Raw genomic sequence first — 24918 nt, 5'->3', positions numbered from 1 at the left:
GCAAGAATGGAATTGTAGTTTAACTACCTGCCCACTTTATATTTAGGGGTACACATTATTATAATATTTACTTCTACAATAAATTCCGTTTTCACGTTAATTTTTTTTACCAATTCTACTAATCCGACAAAAAATCAATTAAGCAAAAGCAAAGCAACAATTATGGATGATCCTGATATTTATATAAAACAATTTATTTTCTTTATAATAATATATAATACATAATAAAGATTGACGTTTTATTAAATCACACAAAAATCAAATATTTTTTTTTATTAAAACTATTTCAAATTATAACTATATATTTTATTAGAATATATTTAATTTTTTAATTTATTTTAAACAAAGTAGTATCAAATGTAACAAGCATTATTATTTTACAAATCAATTATTATATTAGAATAAATATTAGAATGTGTTGTAATATGTTCTATTTTTAGAACATAAATGGATTGCTTTTATTAAAACAATATTCAGTAATACGTTCTATATTTTTTTTATCTTACAATAAAATTATATAATTCCAACAAGGAAGCGTATTTCAATGCCGATCATTATTGTTTTTTTATCTCAACAAAATGTCATAACTATAGCACATGATTCTTTCATCAAAATCGTTCAGTACTTTCACAAGATCTTAGATTCACACATTTACTTAAAAATTATATAAAATTACTGTCGCTTTATTACATTTCAACAAAAATCAAACATCAATTGCGCATTACAGTACATAACAATTTAACCCGTCTCGTCTGATTTCGTGCAATTATAGTTTTTGCGCAAGCCAAAACCACCGTTTTTTCTAGTTAGTAAGAAACGATCTGGATTTTTCCATTTTTTCTAATGTTGTTTGTGTTGCTATGATTGCAAATGATCACACACAAAGGAATCATTCGATCGCAATGTGTACGACCTGCTTTAGCTTCTATCTGCGTATACAGCGTCCCCTACATACAATATTTCGACTATATAGAATTAAGTACTGAAATTACTACAGTTACTGCTTTCTCACGCCTGCGTTTAGGTATCCAAGTCATAAAATATTCAATACCCTTGTGTGTCATTTATATGGCTATAACGTTCGGACCGACGTTTAACTTTTATTGTACAAAATCCCTGCTATATTATAGCAGAGGCGATAAAATTTAATAAATTATAATAACGCGACGAGTGACAAAATTAATATACAAACTTTGAGAAGTGTACTACAATGCTACATAATCATTCATTTCAGAATATACTCAACCTTTAATTTTAAATATCAATACAGTATTAATTATAAATTTGCCAATACACTTACCAAAAATGGTTGAGCAGATAAAACAATCACAGAATAGAAACAATAAAACAAATGATCGTAAAATTGTATAAATAACAAAAATGCACTTAGCTACAGTCTCAAGGCAACGTATTATAAATAAAGTACATATTTTTTTAGCTTAACGTTTTGAACCACTTACGCGGTTAAACCAAAATAAAGCTGTTGATTGCTCACTCATGGGTTAATTTAAACATTGTAATGGATGACACACGTGTAGAAGTGGAATTCCAGTTGTATATGGTCAACAAATTAGAAACAGGTTTAACAAAAAAATTAAAGGAAAACAAAACTTTATAATTTTATCGCTAGTATTGAATTATTTAAATGTCATCTGCATAAAAAATATATCTATCGTATACAACCATAAATATTTTAAATAATCAATAGTGTAAAATTATATTTTGATAAAAATTATATAAAATATAATTTATAGGTTTATATTTGCAAGTAAAATTTCTCGCTGCACGTCTTAATACATATTATTTAAATAAATAATATTTGTATAGATCAAAATACTAGCATAGCACCCGATGGAAATAATTTAAACCGACAATTAACTATGTTTTTAAAAGTGATATAACCTAAAAAAAATAACATACATATTTAAAAGTAATATATTCTAAGCAACAAAATATTATAGATAAGAAGCTTTGTAAGCATTCTGGTTCCGACGCAATTTGCTTTGATGCCCTCCGGTTTAAGAACGCGAAGAATCAGCGTATAATGCCTACCTAATACTTTATACATAACATTAACCAACTAATATTTGCCCAATAGATTATTAATTTTATTTTAAAATATACCCATAAAGATAACATTATTAGTATTTTTATGCCTAGCTTGATAATTTAGACAACCTTGAATATATTAGCAATCTTACTGTTCTTGCTAATCTTAAAATTCAATCACTTCGACACTACACTCAATTCAAGAATCTCTTTATTAACTTTATTGTTACATAAAAATAAATTTTATATAGAGACAAATTTTTTCAGTACTCATATTTAATACTAGGATATAGAAACAAGTAACTTATCAAGACGGATACAAATAATTGATAGTTACAAATATATGGAGAAGTCAATGCATACTATTATTCAAGGCCAGACAGCTCACGCGTGACGTCATCAAAGAAAGGGAAAACAATCATGTTTTATTTTTATCTCAAAAAAATACTATTACAATATATATGTATATTTTTACTAAAAATAAATTAATACATTTTTTTTTATATAATTAGACATTTATTTATTTATTTTTAATAAATCTTGCGTTGTAACCTGACAGGCGTAAGCCCAATGCATTACATTGGGCAAATCTGTATTAAGCCAATCAGTCATAATGAATACCTACAAGTAAATATTAACCACCAGTCTGGAAATCCGTGACATCTATATTATTAATTATAAATTATTATGTGCTATACAAGTTAAAATCAATAGATGTCACTGCACCTGGGGCCGCTTTTTTTTTAATAATAACGCATTTTTTTATTAGTAAAAATTTGAGTGCCTTAGAGTTACTAGTCTGAGATATTACGGACGACGCTATTCCGTCCTTAATGTATAAATATTTGTACATACATAGTATATAAAAAATAGCTAATATAATTGATAATATAACATACATATATTTATAAATTATGTAGTTCTAGATTAACCAAATAGATTATACAATTGTAAATATTTTATTAGGTGGATGAATTGTTGTGTTAGTATTGTAGCAAATATATGTTATTTTTATATATATATTTTAAATATGTATGTAAAAAAAATTCATGTTTAAAAGTAAGAGCATTAAAAAATTTGGTTCAATCATCTATTGACATTGACCTCGATTACCCTGACACTCGTGACGTCACGATGGAGCTGAGACTGAGCTGTTCGGTATTTTTATAGATGGTATTGAAGTAGTACGCACACTATACAGTAATTATTTATTTTATACATAAAAAAATATATAATTTCAAATCGATAGTAGTGTTTTTACATTATTATTTTACTATCGTAAGTATACATAGTGTTTATTTCTGTTCATTTTCTTTTGTTTTTTTTCAAAAGAAACATTTTTTCTATTTATTACTTTGTCTTGAAAATTTCATAATGTATTTAAATATCCTCTTTTTACATAATATTATTGTAGTAACGCTATATTATTCTATATATGACACATTCAAGGCCTTGAATAATAAGAATCAAACGTGCTGTAACAACAATAGTTGTTTTTTAAGCTTATCGCATAAAAACATTCAAAATAGCAAAAAAAATGTTGGAAGAAGCAAAAATATCTATATTCTATGATATCGAAAACTATCAGGTATTAAACAAATTATATATATTTATAAAATAATATTTTTCTTGAAGATCGTTAAAATCTTATAACAGAAAGCTGAAATTATTATCAATAGATTTTAATACACTAAACTGTTCAGTTAGAGGCCAATATTTATATATTGGGTTCTAATTAAAGGTCTATTTATAACCAATGAATGCTTTCTGCAATTAAATTAATGTCTACTTAAAATTGAATGCGCATTAAATAAATAGGCAAAATTGTAGATCTAGTTTCTCTGTATGATTAAATACATAATATACAAATTTTATTTTAATATAATTCATACTTAAATTGTAAGATCTTAAGTTAAGTAATAATAGATAAATGTTAAATATATATACTTTTTTTTTAATTAAAGAATATATAAAAATTACAACATCTTTCTTTAACAATATATATACAGTTTAAAAATTCTTGAAGCTTGTTATACACAAATATACATTCTGAAATAATTACTAACTTCTACTATTTTTTTTATTTATCTTTTATGCTGATTTATTATTAAAATATTTATGTATATATGTATGTGGCAGCATTTGTATGTATGTATTTAATTAAGCTATGATCTATTGCATTATAATGTTATATCCTAATGGGCAGTTTTTAATATGTTTGTCGAATAGATTTGTAGAATAGATTTATTCAATATTTATTATTTGTTATTTTAAATCTCACTATCATGACTTGACAGGTTTCCTCAATGCGTCAAGATGTCCATCATACAAACTATTTTTATACAATTAAGCATATAAAAATATATGAAAAAAAAACAGATTGTGTATACCCAAAATAGGTGAGCACTATTCAACACAATTTTCCTAGCTCCTCATAGCTATAGCTGAAAACATCTTTGAGAAGCTGGATAGTTCATGCAAGAGGATTATTCCCAAGCGCTGACGTTATGGTCGCAAAGGACAAGAATAAAGGACGCAAGTGAACTCTAAAATTCGCTACTGAAAGTCACCGGGCATTGATGGGTTGTCGACACCGCCCTTAGTGCTTCATTGAGTAGACGCTACGCCGAAAATACAATGAATTGTATTCCGACGCTCCTAGCAAATACGATACGACCCGTACTCTTTTTAGAGATATATCAAAAAAATATTTTAATTCTCTCCAACAATAAAGAGTACTTCGCTTCGCTTGGATTCCAGATAATGAAGCTATATTTAAGGATGCTACAAACTAATATGATTGGAAAAAAGATTAGTTGCACCTAATACTAAAAGTAAATATTACTAAAAATACATTTTTTTACACAATTTACCTTTTTGAAGTAAAATCAAAAATGATTATTTTATTAAGTAAATATATCAGTGATGAAAAAAATAAAAAGAACTACACAAATATGCTGAAAAATTCAGAAAATTTAATGGTTAATTAAGAGTGGATTAAATAATTTTAAAATCGATTTATTAATACAAAAAAAGTTATTCAAAAGAAGCAGAAACTGCAACTTTAGCGACTGATATACTTAACAGTATTTTTCCAAAAAATAAAACCATTTTCTGATCATGAAATAGTAAAGCAGTGCATTTAAGCAACTGTAAGTTAATTGCATATAATGAATTTGCTTACATACCTATTACTGTAGTGAACGTAACCCTATTACTGACTCACTAAATGTGACACAACAATAGCCGTAAATTTTTGGGGAAATGATCGACTTTCATTATCAAAAAAATTGGAATTGTTACAAGTTGAAAATAAACATATCTAATTACAAAAAAGTTTGAGTAACAGCCATAAAAATTAAAGGTTTTCTGCACATTGGACTTGATATTTTAAAATCTTCATCATTGAAGAGAAGAAAAATGTATTTTTGTTTAAATTATAAAAATACAGGTAAATTTAAAAATGTCTAAATATTTTGAAACGTATGTTTATGTCAGCATTTAGCCTTGAGATCATCTTCTAAATGTTTAATTAACATGTTTCAAACTCACTTTTGATTTGAATAATACGTTATAAAAATGATACAAGCATGACGAAAATTTAAAGCGTATCTTTGCGAAAATCTTGTTTATTACACTTAAGACCAAGACCTTAACAATGACAGCGGTCACGGGTGGGAATAAAAAATCAATCATTATATAATCGCTGTAGGAAGAATTGCCCGCGTTGGTTTAAATGGCCACGGATGATTGGCCACAAGAAGGTTGGTTCACAATCGGCCCGCATATAAAAGCATCTGGGTCCAAAGACAACGTTTCAGACGTCAACTGACCAGTGATCAGAGCTAAGGTGAGGCGAGCGAAGAAATTTTTAGAAAGTGCTACTTTTGGTTTTGTATCGAAAGAGCAGCTATGGACAGCGAACAGTTCAGAGAATTTGGAAAAGCTGCTGTGGACTATATAGCGGACTACATCGAAAATGTCCGTCAAAGGTATTCAAAATTTATATGACTTAATCAAATACTGTTGATACAACAATAACACACACTTATGGCATATGTATGATAAAAATATTTTTAGTGACTAATAAATTGTATAATTATATGAGTGTGCTTAAAATCATTTTAAAATATGAAGATGTCACAAGACAATTTAACATGAGATATTCATAGTAATAAATAATTGCGTTCTCTGATGAAGAAGTTAATAATACAAGCTTTTGAAATTACCATACAAATCAATTATACATACTTATTGTGTAATCTTTGTTTATACTATTCACTACTATGGCTCATTAAAAATAAGATAAAACCTAATCTATTTCTAATGTTTCATAGAGAAAAAAAATATTATTTAAACGGACCTCTAATGTTTTTTTTAATATAAAAATGTATTAAAAACACACTAAAAACAAATACACGCCGTCGATTACCCTTGACTTTTGTAGCCAAATTTGATTGCTACTTGTAGCCAAATTTATTGCATCTCATATATGAACTGATAATGTAAGATTCATCAAACTATTTTCTAACAATCTCTCGCAATATAGAATAATAAAATATATTTTTTATTTTTATTTTTTATAAATCATGCAATGTAGCGAAAATTCTGTGATTTTTTCTTCATATACATATAAGACAAGTATTGAATTCGTCATACTTTTGTCAGGACCAGATTTTTTCTTATTATTTCCTACGATTTTATATATGTGTGTCATACTAAACATTTCAGCGTATTGTATATTTATCTTGGATATTTTTTTTAATTAATTAAATAATAAAATATTAATAATATTATATCTGCTATTTTATTATTAATATAGAGCATTATATTTGAACGCAATTATATCACATTAAATACAAAAACTAGTTTATATATATAGTATGTATAATACAATAAACCTAATTTAATACAAGTTATATAATTCACTGCTTTTTAAGATTATATTTTTTAAATTGTTCACTTAAGCTATTGAATATAAATTATAATACGTATGAGTGTTTTCGACTGATAACGTTGAGTGAGAGAGAGTTTTTTTATCTCATTGTGGCAAGGTTAAATTTTCGAACATCACTTTCACCTGTTCGTAATCGAACCTCAACCTGTTTTCGAAAATAACACGAACTTCTTATCACATATACGTTAAATCGTCACATATGAGATAATAAATATTTATTATATTCATTTTATAGACAAGTTTTGCCGTCAGTTCAACCCGGATATCTCAAACATATGATCCCAGATTCGGCTCCTGAAGATCCAGAACCATGGCAGGACTTCTTGAAGGACATAGAGAGAGTCGTGATGCCTGGGGTATGTTTTAGCTAATCTTTTATTTGTTTATATAAATTATTTATAAATTTAAGGAACAGTATTTCTTTGTGCTACAATAAGAACATCTTCGTCAAAGTCTTTTTAATTAAATTTATGTTCAATATTGATAAAGGAATATTTTTCCATTTATTAAAAAATATTTTCGACGGTCAATGTTTATTCATTTTTTATGTATATTTTTAATCTAAAAGAGCTTATAAAAGAGCTATATTATTTAATATACTCACTGTGGATCAATTGGTGTCACAACAATACTCACAATCATTACTCTCACTTTTTTATATATACATGTATATTTAACAACATCGATATTATTACTTTTAACAGTGAATAGCTCTTTTTTGTATCCTATCTTACTTCTGTTCCTTATCTGCCGTAGTTTGTTTGTTTCTGTTTATTCTCGCTAATGTTTCATCAGCATTTCTTCGAAAGTATCTATGATTAATTTTATTTGCTTTAATCGTTCATTTTATTTTATATAAATTAGTAACTTACCTGATATTTAAAATAAAACAATAAAAATGCTTTCAAAAATCTACTTTCTATTAAAATACGTAAAATAAAATATTGATTATTGTCATTAACTGGAAATACACCCATCTTTTATATATAATAATAATATATGATAAGTGAACACAATCTTCAAACTTATATATCATTAAATAATCTCTGTCTCTGTGTGGTTTTCTGTTTAAGTTTGTTTTTTCTAATATTCCATTAGCAAGTATCTATGACTTATTTTATTTTCTTTAGCCATTCGATTTTTTTTCTAGTTTTAACAACTAATATTTCATATTGAACAATATAATTGCTTTTTATTATCTACTTTCATATAAAAAAACAACGTAAAAAGAACTGATGCTTATTGTCAATTAGTAGAAATACGCCCAACTCTATTATAAATTATAATTAAATAAAAGTAAACGATCAAAAATTTATTAATACATGTATGGAAGCACGTTACTGATTTACCAGTTTTTTTATTAGTCAACAATGATGGTTTAACCCACCGGTTTTTTTAACAAATTCTTAATGACCTTCTTTGAGGATATATGTATATTCATAATCTAAATTTTAATTTGTTACATTTTGATATTATTAACAATTTCATAATCGTTGTGAGTAAATCTAGATTGTAAAATTTGATGACAATAAATGATAATATATACAGAAAACTTTGCAAATACCTACTTGCATTTAGTTATGCAATTGAAATATATGGCACAAACCAAAGTTATTGGGTCATCGTCAATCAAATAGCAATCTACATAAATAATTACTAGGTAATTAAACGTTAAAGTAATCTATTGTAACCACCTAAGATGTTACTCCTTGTCTTTATATTCATAAAAAATATTATTCAACACGCACGTTAGCAATTGCTGTTACGAGATCGCGTTCAACACTTAATTTATACAGATGTCATAATTACGTTTATTTTTTCACAACTTTTGCAAGATGAAGACGTGTTTAACATCCCGTTGTTTATACTAGAGTCCATGCATACTAATGACACGCCACTAATTTAAAGACCTTTAAAATATATTTTAGATGACTCACTGGATATCACCACAATTCCACGCTTACTACCCGACAGCTAACAGCTATCCAGCTATCGTAGGAGAGATGCTGAGCGCTGGTCTTGGATGTGTAGGATTCAGTTGGGTAAGTGTATACGTGAAATTATATTTGACACCGCAGGGTTATACACTTTCTCTTCTTCGTAACAGTCTATCAATATTTCTAAGCCGCTGTGATGTAATGCTTACATAAATTTCATTTTTTAGATATCTAGTCCAGCGTGCACCGAATTAGAAGTCGAAATGATGAACTGGTTGGGTAAACTGCTGGGTCTACCTGAAGAGTTCCTCAATTGCTCCGAAGGACCGGGAGGTGGTATTATACAAGGCTCTGCTAGTGAAGCTACTTTGGTCGGCTTATTGGCCGCTAAAAAGAGAATGACCAACAGGATGAAGATGAACGATCCGAACATAGACGAAGCTATGATCAGATCTAAACTGATCGCTTACACTTCAGATCAATCGAACTCTTCGGTCGAAAAGGCTGGTTTATTGGGAGCTGTTCCTATGAGACTCTTGTCCGTCGACGATAATTGCAGCTTAAGAGCAAGCACTTTAAAGAAGGCAATGGATGAAGACATTGCCAATGGTCTGATACCTTGTTATGTGGTCATCAATCTTGGAACGACAGGAACGTGCGCTTTCGACTGCATGGAAGAACTTGGAATGTTATGCCAAGATTATGGAGTTTGGATGCACGTTGATGCAGCTTATGCAGGAGCTGCTTTCATTTGCCCGGAATATAGGCATCTCATGAAGGGTGTCGAATATGCAGATTCATTCGATTTTAACCCACATAAATGGATGTTGGTGAACTTTGATTGTTCTGCTATGTGGGTCAAAGATGCTAATTATTTGATAGACGCTTTCGATGTTCAGAGGATATATTTGAAAGATAATAGCAGTGGTAAAACGCCTGATTATAGACATTGGCAGATTTCTTTGGGTCGCAGATTTAGATCTATCAAACTATGGGCTGTTCTTAGAATATATGGAGCTAGCGGAATAAGGGATCATATCAGGAAGCAGATCGATCTGGCTAAACAGTTCGAAAATATGGTAAGAGCTGACGATAGATTCGATGTGGTTACTGAATCCAGTATGGCTCTAGTGTGTTTCAGACTGAAAGGCAATGATATTTTGACTAAAAATTTATCTGAGAGATTGACTGAGAGAAAGAATCTATTCATGGTTCCTTGCACGTACAAGGGGAAGGCTATTATAAGATTTTGTGTGTGCAGCAGATTGTGTGAGATGTCTGATATTGAATTTGCTTGGAGCGAGATAAAATCGCAAGCTGCTGAAATAATAAGCTTGGCCAACGGAATGAAAGAGCGTCTGCCTGAGAAAATTGATGCGTCTGAGAAATTCAATTCTCTGAGCAAACTTGCCATCACGGCTAAACTCCAAGAAAAGTCTAAGTGAGTTATTACTATATATGTATTTTGCGCTGTAGTGATTTTATATGTGATACATGTGTGTATGTGTGTGTGTGTAATAATTATTATGTATAATCGGAATTGTAATTATTTATAATATTTTGCTGTAATAATAAGCATTTTTATACATAAAAATAAATAAAATATTTTAATAAAATATATCATTTTATTTAATACACTTACTCAAGTTTCAAACCATTTGAGTTAAAATACATAATGGAACACTGCCATCTATTTTCATCGATGATAATGGTTTAATAAAATTTCGCTGCATAATATTCCTAAATAGAATTTTTATTTGCAGTTTATTTTATTTATTATTTATTTCTTTTTTAATCACAATAGTTTGCCATGTATAAAAATAATCATATATATTATACTATGCAATTTTTGGAGATTCAGAGCGGCTGCTTGGATTGAACCAGATCGAAAATGTATGAGCAAATACAGTCGAAATGAAAGGCTGGTTTTCTTTGGCTTCTAATGGTAGTCTCGGTCAATTCAGCATAGCTTGGTGCAAGTTTGCCTGACTCACATATATTCCAAGTCGAAAACGAAGTAGAAGTATAATCAAATACAGAAATAAAATGAAAAAGTATGTCTGCATTCTGCTTTATATATCATCGAGGAAGGAAAGGAGTCTAACGTCCCTTCTGGTCCTTGATTATTCAACCGATGAATATGATTTGCCATATTTACAGCGCAACAATTATGGCTGATCATTTTTAGTCAATTATGTAGTATTTATTATTAAGATATTGGCATTAAGTTGGTTAGAACAAGTCGTAAGTATGACAATTAAGGTTAAAAGCATTTTTATTACAAAAAGTAGTACGTTTTGCCTGACTATTATTATCATGATTATTTCGTTAAAAAATCGTATTTTTTTAATTTTTAATAAATATGTTTTATACATATTGGCATGTACACCGAATGTACATAGCCGGAGGGCGCTGAATTTTTTTACACCGTTAGAGGAAGGTCAAGTATACGGTGTTTATCTAACCAAAAGGCGCAAATTTTTTAGATCTTTTACTTAAGCTAAAAAATACTGAGAAACGTTTGTTACATATAATAGATATTAACATTTAAAAACGACGCGAATTTTGTTATACATCACAATTTTATTTAAAGAAAATGCCAAGCTTTTTTGATACGCTACCATTAAATTACGTTATGTATTTAAAAAACTGCTTCACCAAACCAAAATTTTAGCATTTTCTTACAGTATTAAAATTTAAGAAATATTCCAAAAATTATTTAGTGACCTCTACTTTTAAATAGATTTAATTGTTGAATTTTTGTATAGATGTCACTTTATCGTGCTTTAATTTATTATACAATTTATTAAATATAATATTTTTACAAAACCACTCATAGATGTCTATCATCTTTCATTGCTAGATTAATAAATTATAAAATTATAAAATAAATACATATGTTTTTATTGAGTATATATTTTCATCTTCTCAAATTACAATATTTATTTATATATATTATATTTAACAGATAATAGCTATTGAATATTATTAACACAACTTAAATTGCATGGTCCCATAACAGCTAGCAAATAATAAATATTTTACATTATTTTATATAAATAGATTTTTTGCACTTATTATAATGTCAAGCACTATACCTATAACAGGGAATGCAATTACAATAAAAATAAATAATCATTCCTACAAAACTAGATTGAATATACACATAGGAAATTATTATTGCTTATTCTCGACTAGGACTGATTCGGCACATTCCACAACCTCCTTCCAAGACAACTCCATGTCCTTCCTTTCACTGAATCTCGAGCACACCGCCATTCGCAAGAAGTAGTTCCCTTTGATTTTCGAAGGTACCAAATGGATTATTCCATTAGCGTTTATCTTCTTGTGGAGAGCTTCGTTTATTTCGTTCGATCCTTTTAGTCTGAAGCACACCAATCCCATCAGAACCTCTTCGGTAACTTCAAAACGTTCATCCTTATTGCATAATTCTTCGAAATAGTGAGCCAGCGCAATTTGCTTTCGAATATGCCCTTGGAGATTCTCGATTCCATAAAGCCGCAGAACAAACCATAGCTTCAATGATCTGAAGCGCCTTCCGAGAGGAATTTGCCAGTGACGATAATCTGGAGCAGATCCTTGCATATCGTGCTTCAAATACAAAGGATCGACGTTGAAAGCATTCACGACCCAACTGGGATCCTTCAGCCACATGGCAGAACAATCGAAGTTAACCAACATCCATTTATGGGGATTGAAATTGAACGAATCTGCCTTCTCGATACCCTTCATCAGATATCTATATTCTGGGCAGATAAAAGCAGAGCCAGCATAAGCAGCATCAACGTGTAACCAAATATTTTCAGTTAAAGTAACATCACCAATCTCATCCAAGACGTCGAAAACACACGATCCTGTTGTCCCAAGAGTAGCTACGGCCTAAATTAATTATATTAATAACACAATTTTCTTATAGATAAAATATTTATTAATTTTAATTACCAAAAATGGTATCATGCCCTTTTCTCGATCTTCTTTAATCGCCTTAGCCAAAGTATCTCCTCTCATTCTATTTTTTTCGTCAATATCCAAAAGGCGAAGCTTAATACCTCCCAAGAGACCGGCTCGTTCGACGGATGAATGAGCTTGCACTGTAATTAAATTATTAAAATGAAATTTAATATTATAATATATTATATATTTAAGGTAAATGGAATATAATAATTTATTTAATTCTATTATTAAAATTATAGAACATTTTGCTATAAAAATAAATTGTTAGCTACTGCATCTTTATAAAAACTCCTATAGATTTGTGATCATTAATCAATTATACAATGCAAGGTTCGGTAAAGTACATAGTTGGTTGATTTACGTTGCATATAATATTAAAGGTCTTAAATTTATCAACTATAAAACTATTTACGACGAATCTAATATAGATTTTTAAAACCTTTCCTTATGTAAAAAATAATAAGAAACGTGGAATAAAAATTATTACATTATTAATCTTAACTGCATTAGAAACTGTAGATAATATTTAAAAATATTTATAAATATTGTATATAATTGGTATGTATATTATTGGTATATTGTATATTATTGAAGCAATAATAATGGCATCTAAATTCAACATCCAACCAACATTTCAAGATAATGAATATATTTTAATGAGTTAGTGAATGATTGTTACACCGTTTAACAACCATCTGAATAATAGTGTAAATTGGTTGAATTAAATCTAGTATAACAATACATAATATATGGACATTTAATCTATATGGGTATTTGTGATAAAGGCAGTAATCAATTTACACACTACAGTAGAAATTTTATTATTTATTATGATTGAAATGCAAAATTTCATTTAGAATCATAGCACATAGTAGAATCATATTTTTTCAACCATATAAACGATTAATTTCTAAAATCTAATCTCCAGAATATTTTCTAAAAATCTATCAAATACTGATATTTTCAGCTACATTTTTATTGTATTTACTTGAAATATGGATGTCTCTATTGATGTTATTCAAGAACCAATTTATAGTTGTAAAACCCAGCATGTATTTAATATTTTACAAAAATGTGCACCAGTGCTCTCGTGGCATTGAAGTAGTTTGGGATTAACACATTATGAGGCAAATTCAATTTATAAGTAAAATATAAAAAAAATACGCTTAGTGAATACCATAGTATTATTTCAATTGATTTTTTTCTTTAATATTTTTGAAGAAATATCCTGTAAAAATATTTTTAAATTACGGTTTGACTATATTTGCAACAATTAGTTGATAAAACATACACCTATGTACATATTTTTTTTTAATTATCAAAAAAATCAGACCACTAGCATAGAAGCAATATAAAATATTTTTTTGGTATGTGTTTTAAGATATAGAGACATAGAAATGCTTAAATGCTTAACTTATTGCCATCATGTGCGTGTTCATTACACCTGTTTGAATATAAATTATACGATTTTTTTTATTCGTATCATTTTTAGCTTCGTTTATAACACAATTCACACACCCCATCTATAAATCTAATAAAATAAAAAGGGTAAACTCTTACATTATACTCTTTGAATAATAACCATTTTCTGTGTTTCTTTCTACAAAATATTTTCCTTACCATGTACCAAAATATAATTATTATACTACGCCACCGATTAATCCTTATAGTATTCTACCAATATAATTATATTTTATATCTACACATCGTGACAAGTACACTCAATACATTTTTCGCTGCACGACCACTTAAATGAAACTTTGATTTATATTTTTTATAAATAACTTAGCTCCGTGTATAACGCATAAATGGTTTTAATTTGGATTAATGCAATTTGACTGTTACTTTAATGATTTTTCAAATAACCTAATTATTTGATTGATCATTAATCACAAAAAAATATAACAGGATTTTTTAACGTGAAATTATTACTTATTTGATTAATTGTTTTAAATTAATGTTTTTTTATAAGAATATTCTTAGCAATATATGTATCTATAAATAGGTTTAAAGTCCCGATTTAATTAAATTACAGTATCGCTGCTCCCCATGATCAAAAGTTGATTTTAGAGAGGAGACACTCGTAATTGAATTTCGTTCCTAGCACGGGACTTAATTTACCATCCAGACTATGTTCATACGAGACGCTAAATTAAATCAACATCGATTCAACACAGAGCCAACAAAATGCTACAGATATTAATTTTCTTTTGAACATTGAGATTTACATAAATATAATTATTACTTACTGGAGCAGTATCCGACTAATTTCGGAATGATCGTGTCATCGGTCAGTGAAGGATCTTCTTCTTTGAGTTTTTTTATGATCTTGGCTTTGGCACCAAGCAAAGCCACTAGAGTGGCTTCGCTGGCAGTTCCTTGGATTATACCACCGCCTTTTCCACCAGAGCAGGCCAAAAATTCCGACGGCAGATCTAACATTTTACCAAGCCAATCTAATGTGACTACTTCCAGTTCGGTACAGGCAGGACTTGCAATCTATAAAGATAAACGTAAAATAAAATACTATAAAAATCAATAAATTTCTCTTAAGGGAGAAGGGCGTTCCTAATAGGTTGAAGAAAAAAGGGAAAACCTTCCATCGATAAAACAAGGCAGATATAGTAGACTAGTATATATAGCTAATTTATTCCATTGGAGAGCGCGAGCGAACTACTTCATAAGTTCATAGTATACATACATATATGTATGTATATTAATTTTTACCGATTATACCAAATATGCACATACAACAATAGTATAAATTTAAGTAATATTATATGTTTATAGTATATTTATATCAGTGTGTCGCAAGTATTTCTGTTTATATTGAAAATGTTGACTTAAAGCTATCACGTTTATGGTTGTACTTTAAACATAATTTAAACAAATTTTATTTGCCTACATTATTTATTATTTTATTATATTAGTACAGTATTTTTTAATCATAATTTTGATACTTTTATTAATTATTTTATACTTTTTTTGTATAAAAATAAAATAACGTTTATCTGTCAAAACTCATCACACAATAAAAGCCACACATCAAAGAAACACTTTGATTAAGCATTAATATGATGTTTTAGATAGTTCGATAGCTGGATAATAAAAGCCGGAAATCGTTATAAGTCAGCGTCTCTCAACCCTTCTGTTATTGCGACCCAGTTTACCAACGTAAATATTCTCGCGCCCCCTCCCCCCCCCCCCATTTTTGATCTATCGAAAATTATAGTGTCATAAAATCATATGAGAAGCAAAATTAAAATCATATGAGAAGCAAAAATTAGTTTTTAAAAACACTTTGTCTGTAAATGAACAAGCTTTAATTGCTTCTTACAAAGTTTCGTATCAAATAGTCAGATGCAAGAAACCTCATACTATTGGTGAAGAGCTAATTTTGCCAGCTGCAATTGAAATTGTAGAAACCATGTTCGGAGAAAATTTTACAAAAAAATTAAAATCTATTCCACTTTCCAATGATACAGTTGCTCGTCGTATTGGTGACATGGCTGAAGATGTACAGCACCAGCTTTTTGCAAAATTGCGTGGAAAATTGTTTTCAATTCAACTTGATGAAGCAACTGATAACAATAAAGATGCTCATTTGATAGCCTATGTACGTTTTTGTGATGGTGTATCAGCTGTAGAAGAATTACTTTTTTGCAAACCGATACAGCAAAGGGCAACATCAACTGCTTTATTTACCATCTTGGATAATTTTATAAACGAGGCGAATATTGAATGGGAAAATTGTGTTGGAATATGCACCGATGGTGCTCGTTCAATGTCTGGAAGATTTCAAAGCATGCAAACACTAGTAAAACAAAAATCTTCACAGTGTATCTGGACACATTGCATGATCCACAGAGAGGCACTGGCGTCGAAAGAAATGAGTACTGGTTTAAATATCGTGTTATCTACAGTTGTAACTGTTGTAAATTATATAAAAACGAGACCTTTAAAATCAAGAATGTTTTCTGAACTTTGTAAAGATATGGGATCAGTACATACAGCATTACTTTTTTATTGCGAAGTTAGATGGTTATCACGTGGGAAGTTTTTGAAACGTGTTTTTGAATTAAGAGAAGAAATCTGTATTTTTCTGGAAGAAGAAAATCGACAAGAAGCCGTGATGTTTCGAGATACTGTATTTATTATGAAATTGGGTTATTTAGTCAATATATTTGAGAAGTTAAATGTCTTGAATCTTCAACTTCAAGGAACAAATACATATATTTTGGAAACAAATGATAAAGTCAATGCTTTTTGTAGAAAATTGGATTTGTGGCTTAGAAATTTAAAAGAAAAGAAATTGGAAATGTTTCCGAATATAAATGAATTTGCAAAGACATACAAAACCGAATAAGTATATATAAACGTGATTTTATTAACTATAAACAAACATCTAAGCATGCTAGCAAAAAATTAAAAAAAATACTTTTTTGCTGAAAAAAAATTTCTAGCAAGTTACGAGTGGGTTAGGGACCCATATCACAATGTTCCACAAGGTCTCTCGACTTCTGAAGAGGAAACTTTTATTGATTTTACAACAAACAGTGAAATCAAAAGACAATTTAATAAGAAATCGATTTTTGAATTTTGGGCAGGTTTGGATGACGAGTTTGCGACATTAAAACGAAGAGCTATCCAAATACTTTTACCGTTTTCCACATCTTATCTTTGCGAAACCGGATTTTCTGCGGTGGCTTTGTTGAAAACAAAATACAGATCACAGCTAAATATAGAAAAAGAACTTAGGGTATCCATATCTGGTATTACTCCTTCATTTCAAAAACTTTGCAATGAGAAACAGGCTCAAGGAAGTCATTAATTAATAACAATAACATATTTAACTGGTATTTGTTTCATACTAATAAACTTAAATAATAAATATAATAAATTATTTATTGGTAATATGTAATTATAAACTGTATTCTTATTTTAAATATATATATATATATATGTATATATATATATATATATATATATATATATATATATATATATATATATATATATATATATATATATATATATAATTTTTTTAATTATACAATTTCTTTTATTTGACCTTCAACAAAGTTTTAATTTTGTTTTTAAATATACTCGCGCCCCCCTTGTACTAACGCCGCGCCCCCCAAGGAGGGCGCGCCCCAAAGGTTGAGAATCGCTGTTATAAGTCCATGTTTAGGTTCAAATTTGATAACACTACAATATTTAACTAACAATCCAGATACAACCAGTACTTGTTTTTTATTTATTATTTTACTCAGAAAATCATGCTTATAAATTTTACTGTATGAACGGTTATAAAAAATACATTTTTAAAAAACAACCATATGTTTTTTTCTATTAGTTAAAATAAAAAGTGGCCATATTGAATTTAAAAATTGATAAAATAAAATAATGGACCATATTAGAAGTACATCACGCAACCTTTAAGTCACAAACCTGCCAATATTGCTTACATAAGTCCTGTTCTTATGATTTTTTTTGATACATTCACTATAATTTTTCGTACACCAGTGATAAACCTAACAAATAAAGTTCACAGCAGGCTCTCGTAAAGCGCTCTAGCTGAATTGATAAATACGCCAATCGCTCCGCTCTTCGCCTCAATCATGCCGTTATACAATAAAAATATTTTGTGGCGCGAATTTAAGCGACACGATATATTAATATATGTATATTAAAAATCACCTACTTTAGTATATAATAGCCCCTTAAGAGATATGATAGAATATGACCCTCAGAGATAAGGAAAATGACAATGAAAATGGTATAACACGATCAATGTCAAACAATAATAAATTTCATTAATCACATGATTCATACATAAAAACACATTCATAATATTATTTATTAATTAACAATAAAACTCACCCAAGAAAATCCGATGCATGCTATGGCACCACTTAACATGTCAGCCACGATGGCAGGATAGCTGTTGGCCGTCGGAAAATACGCGTGGAAACGAGGGGAGTGCCAGTGAGTGACGCCTGGCATAATGACCCTCTCGATGTCAGCCATGATGTCCTGCCAATTTTCAGGCTTTTCCGGGGCAGCCTCAGGCACCAGAGCCCTCAGATATCCGGGTTTGACGTCGGGTAAAACACGCCTGAAACAAAGTAAACGATACATAGGAAGCTTGAAAGTGACATTGGCCTAAGATAGCAATAATTAAATGTCTACTGTAAGGTGCACGATTGAGAGCAAGGTGAGATGTGAACGAACAGTGAAAATCTCGCCAAGTCGGTCATGTCTCATTAACAGTTCATATCTCATTCATTAATTAGTAAATATATATATATGATTATTGAAAATATTTATTGCTCCTGAAACTGTGTATGATCAGATGTTTATGAACTTTTACTCGAAATTCGAAAGTCAAGGAAAATTTAATCTAGAGATATTTGGCCTTCATACCATTTTATTTCACTTTTTAAATAAAAAATATAGTACGATGTATGAAATAAATTACGCAGTATTTATTTTAAAATGTAATTTTTTAAACTGATATCTAAAAATATATGAGTCATAATATTACGTTATATTGATAAAATATCTTGTTAGTCAAATTAAACGGTCAGAAACACGCACCTATCAGAACGACAATGACTCCTAATTAACATTTCACTCACGTTTTAAACATACTTTTATTATTAATCTGACCATCATAACAGATTTTCCCAAACAAATTTTATTTAACATGCATACATATGTACATAACTACAGGGCCGCCGAGAGCGAACCCGGGCCCTGGGAAAACAATGATTCCGGGCCTCATGACAAAAATGGCATTTTATATATTTTTAAACATCGTAATATAATTTCTTGAATAAATAATAATAGGTAAGAGTTAAATTTTTATGCTAAAAATAAATATAAAAATTAGCTACCGTTGCGAAATATTTTAATTAGGCATTAAAAATTATTAAAAATATCTATTCATAATATTAACTTAATAATTAGTTGTGTTTTCTCTGCTGCTCAGTGTTGCCGCGTATAGTGAATTTCCAGTCCAGGTCAAAATCAATAAAATCGTGCCATCGCGGTGAAAGACTTTTTATAACCACATTACGAGTGAGAATCGAGCACATCTAAACCGAATTTTGACCAATAGGAGAGCGCAAAAAACAATTATCACTTCTCAGAAGTCAAAAATCCACGTCAAAAGCAATAAAATCGTGCCGTCGCCGTCGCAGTGGGAACGCTCGTTACCGAGCGTTCCCACTACGACGGCGCCGGCACAATTTTATTGCTTTTGACGTGAATTTTTGCCTTCTGAGAAGTGATAATTGTTTTTGCGCTCTTCTATTGACCAAAATTCGATTTGAATGTACTTTGATCAGCCCTCTTATATTAGAAGTTCATAGTAATATCGGTAAGGATAGCTATCATATTTTTAAAACATAGTGTAATATCGAAATGCAGACAAACTACGGCCTAGTTTGTATTTTGGAGTTGACCTAATAAAAGTTCAAAAACTATAATTAGTTTTAGAACTTTCATAAGATTAGGTTTGGGTTTGAACAGCAAATGGAAGTTTCGCAACTCTCAAATTGAGTTTCATACACATTTTAGAGCAGCATATTAGCGCCTATCTGTTAAATTACATTTTATCTAGTAGAAATATACCATTAAATAGTTAACAAAAAAAAATGATAAGCACCATTCTACATATTTTTTTCCAGTTTCATAGGTATCGCTAAAAACATCCTTACATTTGGCAAGCTCTTTGAGAAGCTGGATGGCTCATGCAAGAGGGGCGTTCTCAAGCGCTGACGTCTTTAACGTGACGGGTAAGAATAAGGGACGCGATCGCAACTCTCTAGGGCACTCTAAAGCTCGCAGATGAACGTCACCGAGCATTTACGGATTGCCGATACCACCCTTTAGTAAATTCAAAAAGTGTTTCATTGTATAGACGCTACATCGAGAATGCAACAGATTATATCCCTACGCTCGTATCAAAAAGATCTTCCTTTTGTATATATATCTGAGATTTTTTTTTAAATTTATTATTAAAGACGGTTACTGCGCCTTAAATTAGATTTTTTAAACTGGTACGTCATAAGCGATTGAAAAATGTGCAGCGAGATAATTTTACCATTAAAGCATAGGATCCAATTTGCGACCAAATTAAATATAATGGCAGCTTATCAATAAAAAACGACCAGATGCCAAAATAAACGTAATATCTCTGGTAACTAGAGATCGGAATTAGTAATTAAATTAAATTAAAAGCAACGTGACCTAACAGGTTGCCCCAATGCGTCATGATGGTCAAAAAACAATACAATATACTATTTCAATACACAAAAAAATAATACATAAAAAGAAACTCGTAAAATATTTAAATTAAAATATACGAACTGGATTAGTTCCTTGTAGCTGATATTAACTAGATCAAAGTGCAATGCCAGCGTATTAAGAAGCCGGATGGCGACAGCCATAAGTGAGTCGGCTAGTGCAAGCGTCCTGGCGCTTGAGGACGCGATCGTGATTCTTGAAGACGTTTTGGAACCCAAAACTATAATTTTCCGAGTATAGTTAGATTGTCGACAACGCCCTTCGGTAGTTTATAGAAATGCTTAGCGACATGACACTTTCTGACACTAAACGGCAGACGATTAACGGAAGACCATTTCCATCGAGAATCTAAATCACTCTGTATATAAAAAGGGTCCGCAACAGATCGAACGCATCTAAAAAAATTTAAATCATCTGCATACAAAGGAAAACTTTAATTTGTAACTACTGTATTATTCCTATGATAAATAACGTGAAGAGCAGAGGGCCTTCAAAGGTCCAGGTTGAGGAATCATAAAATTATAATTCCCACATACTATGTTTACCTAGATTTTCCTAATCTCACGGATGAATATCGTGACAATCAATTAAAAACATTTATCAATCAGAGATTAAAAATTCTCTAATAATGATATATTTTAGCTTGTGGGGAATATATTATATGTACTAAACAAAAATATGTTTTTTTAATATTTTTTATGAAAAAAAAGGTTGAGAAACACTACTATTTAAGTGTTTCATCCATTTTAGTATTGTGTTAGGGATGTCACCATAATGATTAATATTAAAATATAAATTTAATAACATCACTGTACCATAAATAAAATAAAAACCGCTCGGTGTTGAGCGGTTCATTGCTCCATGAACACTAAAATAGCATTGATTTAACAACCAAATGAACTATACAAATAAATATTATTTAAAACATTGAACAATAAACAAATTATTCTAAAATTATAAAGCCCTCCTAAAAATATTTTTATATTTAATCTTAATCAAGCGATTAGTATGATTTAATAATGATAACCTATATATGTAGATATAAAAACATATCATATTTTTACGGTGCGATATTCCAATCGAGTTTTGCCTAAAAGTTTAAAATAATATTAATAAATATAATATATAATATAAGTGTTATTAAACAATAAGTGTTATTAAATAATTTTAATATTTAATTTTCCCGATTAACAATATACTGTCAGTCCCATTTATGGTTTTGCGGTTAATAATCAAATCGTTCAGCACGATTTGATTGTTTTATATATAATAAATCGTTACATACAATATATTGAAGGTGGGTCAAGGCAGTAGTTAAGCCGTTAATTACAAAAGCGGAACTAATTATTTTTTGGTACCAGCACAGGTGAATAGAAATCAGAAACGTAACGATTGAAATTGTTGTGAAATATAACAAAAAAAATATTGTCAAATTCCAGTATAACCATTGTTTATTTGTATATATCGAATCGAAGGCAAACCGATCGCTTATATATTGAAAAGAAACTCGTTGTTAATTATCGTTCACCTTCAATAAGGTTAAGGAGTTTCATTGATGAAAGTTCACTGTTAAATTTCACCACAGTTTTCAAAGAGCTATTTTTTAATTGCAGATTTCACCCAAGTGTCGGTCATTGTCTTATTTTGAGTCACTAAAATCACTGCAGCGTTTCAGACCTCAAAAACACAAGTAGCCTTGCGGGAATGTTGCAATTTGGAAAGGAGTTCCTTTCGTACGTCCACCGTGAGCTAAATATTTTGCGGTGCGTACGAATTATAAGAAATTAGATTAAATAATAATTAAATTATATTTACAAATGCATATGCTTTACATTGACCGAAAAAACTGAGAATTTCCGTACAAAACACGAGTAGAAAGTTTAAAGCGGTCCTTGACTCACATACAATTTTATTCGAAGTCACTCGAGCAATAAGCACAATAAAATATTTATAGCGAATTGGTTTGATTGACACTTGAACTTGTACCAAGTACGGTGACATAGTTAATCATATTAACATATTTTTTTATTTAATTTATAAAATAGAACTCAGTCAATATATAAATAGAGATTTTGGGATTTGCAGTTTTTTGTCAAATGTTTGCACTTTTAGTATTATTATCAAGTTTAAATAAAATATTTCGTGGCACTGTTTATTAGTGTAAATATAATTAATTGGTCTCTAGAGTGTCCTTATATTATAAAATTATAGAAATAGTTGCTCTCGATCGGTATCAGTTCAACAGTTTAAATTATAATAAATCATTCGATTCATCATGTGTGCGTTTATTTTAATTATACAATTATAAATAAATTGATTTACCTGTCTCTGATGTTCTCCAAGTAATTCGCTATGTAATCCGTCATTTCTTTGGAGAACGCCGTAAAATCGGTAGCGTTCATTGTGTCTGAAAATTTTAATAAAAAATATAATAATGTACTATTTTAAATAAAAATGTTCACACACGCACAACAATCACTAATTAAATAAATTTTCAATACCCACCAAAATTTATATCCATGTCCTCTTTAGACATACTGTAAAAAGTTGTATTAAATCAGTTAAATCGCACAAAAACATGCGATTTTCGCATTACAACATAACAATAGCTATTATTATATAATTGCAAATATACACATAGAACTCATGTTTGATAATGATATAAAATACGAGCACATGGGCTTATCAACGAATAAAAAAATTATATAAAAAGTCAGTGAACTAAACTGATAAGATATTTTTTATAATATTTTTATATATTAATTCAAGTATTTAATAATTTGTAGTATTTACCTGATTTGTAAAGGAAATGTCAAGGTTTAATGAAAATGTGCTCTCCCGGGGTCCGAAGCACAAAACAGGTTGCAATCGACTGTCCGAGTGCGAAAATTGTGCCAAGCTTTATAGTAGCCCCTGCTCCTCCCAACAAGGACATACGATGGTCGACATTTCTCCTCCCACATAGTGCAATTTCCTAAACGTACACGTAGCTATAATGCAAATTTAGAGTAACATGAAGCAACATATTTAACGGTTTAATTCTTGGTTTAACGTAGTTAAATTTGACTAAGCTATAAAAATTAGATTATTTAATGTTATATTTTTATGTAATAAAAATGTTTGTTTATGCATTTGTTTTTTTATAATAAAACAAAAATATTTTCAAATTTTTATTTTTATTTATTTGTTTTAAATATATAACCATTTCTTATCTCTCAGTCATTTTTTTAATTATATTAGCATAAAATGTAGGCTTTCATGCAAAATATTCCGAAAGCCCCCTTTATCTAGGAAGTGTTGCATCGATCGAAATAAATGTTAGTCGGAAGGAGCAAGGTCTGGAGAATAAGATGAATGAGATCAAATATTCCAGCCAAGTTTCTTGATTTTATCAAGAGGCAATTTCGCCACATGGAAACACGAATTGTCGTGTTGTAGAACTATTCAACTTCTGCTCAGAATTTCATGCCTTTTTTACTTCCTTGTGTACACTCTGATCACATTATAAACTTGCCGTTGTTGTTTGTCCTGGTTTAAGAGTTTCGTAATGCACATTTCCTTTGCAGTCCCACCACACACATAATATATTTTCTATATAAGTAAGTTTTGCTACTTGACCTTTGGATAACCATTGTCTTCTATGACGACTGTTGTCATACAATACCAATTTATCATTTCCAATTATAA

At 29.6% G+C, this 24918-nt stretch overlaps 2 protein-coding genes across 4 annotated transcripts; one reads left to right on the top strand and one right to left on the bottom strand.

Annotated features, from left to right (window-relative positions):
* The first annotated feature begins 5857 nt into the window (after positions 1–5857).
* On the top strand, positions 5858–10559 carry LOC148235716 (aromatic-L-amino-acid decarboxylase-like). The gene is made up of 4 exons (XM_088184769.1): positions 5858–6041; positions 7242–7362; positions 8935–9048; positions 9171–10559. Exons 1-4 carry the CDS (start codon positions 5962–5964, stop codon positions 10386–10388), a joined length of 1533 nt encoding a protein of 510 aa, XP_088040895.1. The 5' UTR covers positions 5858–5961; the 3' UTR covers positions 10389–10559.
* A 1290-nt stretch (positions 10560–11849) lies between these two features.
* LOC148235715 (aromatic-L-amino-acid decarboxylase-like) lies at positions 11850–24119 on the bottom strand. Of its 3 annotated transcripts, XM_088184771.1 has the most exons (7): positions 24025–24117; positions 23737–23768; positions 23554–23638; positions 18802–19036; positions 15168–15417; positions 12907–13055; positions 11850–12843 (listed from the first exon to the last, which is right to left on the bottom strand). In XM_088184771.1, exons 2-7 carry the CDS (start codon positions 23765–23767, stop codon positions 12121–12123), a joined length of 1473 nt encoding a protein of 490 aa, XP_088040897.1. In that variant the 5' UTR covers position 23768; positions 24025–24117; the 3' UTR covers positions 11850–12120. The 3 variants fall into 3 exon arrangements, with proteins under 3 accessions (XP_088040897.1, XP_088040896.1, XP_088040898.1); XM_088184770.1 differs by having other exon boundaries at positions 23737–24119; XM_088184772.1 differs by lacking the exon at positions 23737–23768 and having other exon boundaries at positions 24025–24112.
* Between the last annotated feature and the right edge of the window lie 799 nt (positions 24120–24918).

The sequence above is a fragment of the Plectrocnemia conspersa genome, unplaced genomic scaffold, assembly GCF_051122295.1.
Source record: "Plectrocnemia conspersa isolate PC_06_02 unplaced genomic scaffold, ASM5112229v1 ptg000004l, whole genome shotgun sequence".
Classification (NCBI taxonomy): Eukaryota; Metazoa; Arthropoda; class Insecta; order Trichoptera; family Polycentropodidae; genus Plectrocnemia; species Plectrocnemia conspersa.
Note: the sequence above shows the minus strand (reverse complement) of the source record. Positions and strands in the feature narration are given on the sequence as shown.

What these genes read in the sequence shown, in the direction of transcription:
- LOC148235716 (XM_088184769.1), top strand. Translation starts at nt 5,962, where the DNA reads ATGGACAGCGAACAGTTCAGAGAATTTGGAAAAGCTGCTGTGGACTAT. An exon ending in AGAGAGTCGTGATGCCTGGG is followed by an intron (nt 7,363 to 8,934) that starts GTATGTTTTAGC and finishes AATATATTTTAG; the next exon opens with ATGACTCACTGGATATCACC. An exon ending in GATGTGTAGGATTCAGTTGG is followed by an intron (nt 9,049 to 9,170) that starts GTAAGTGTATAC and finishes TTCATTTTTTAG; the next exon opens with ATATCTAGTCCAGCGTGCAC.
- LOC148235715 (XM_088184770.1), bottom strand. Translation starts at nt 23,767, where the DNA reads ATGTCTAAAGAGGACATGGATATAAATTTTG. An exon ending in GGACATGGATATAAATTTTG is followed by an intron (nt 23,639 to 23,736) that starts GTGGGTATTGAA and finishes TAAAATTTTCAG; the next exon opens with ACACAATGAACGCTACCGAT. An exon ending in TTGGAGAACATCAGAGACAG is followed by an intron (nt 19,037 to 23,553) that starts GTAAATCAATTT and finishes ACTTTGTTTCAG; the next exon opens with GCGTGTTTTACCCGACGTCA.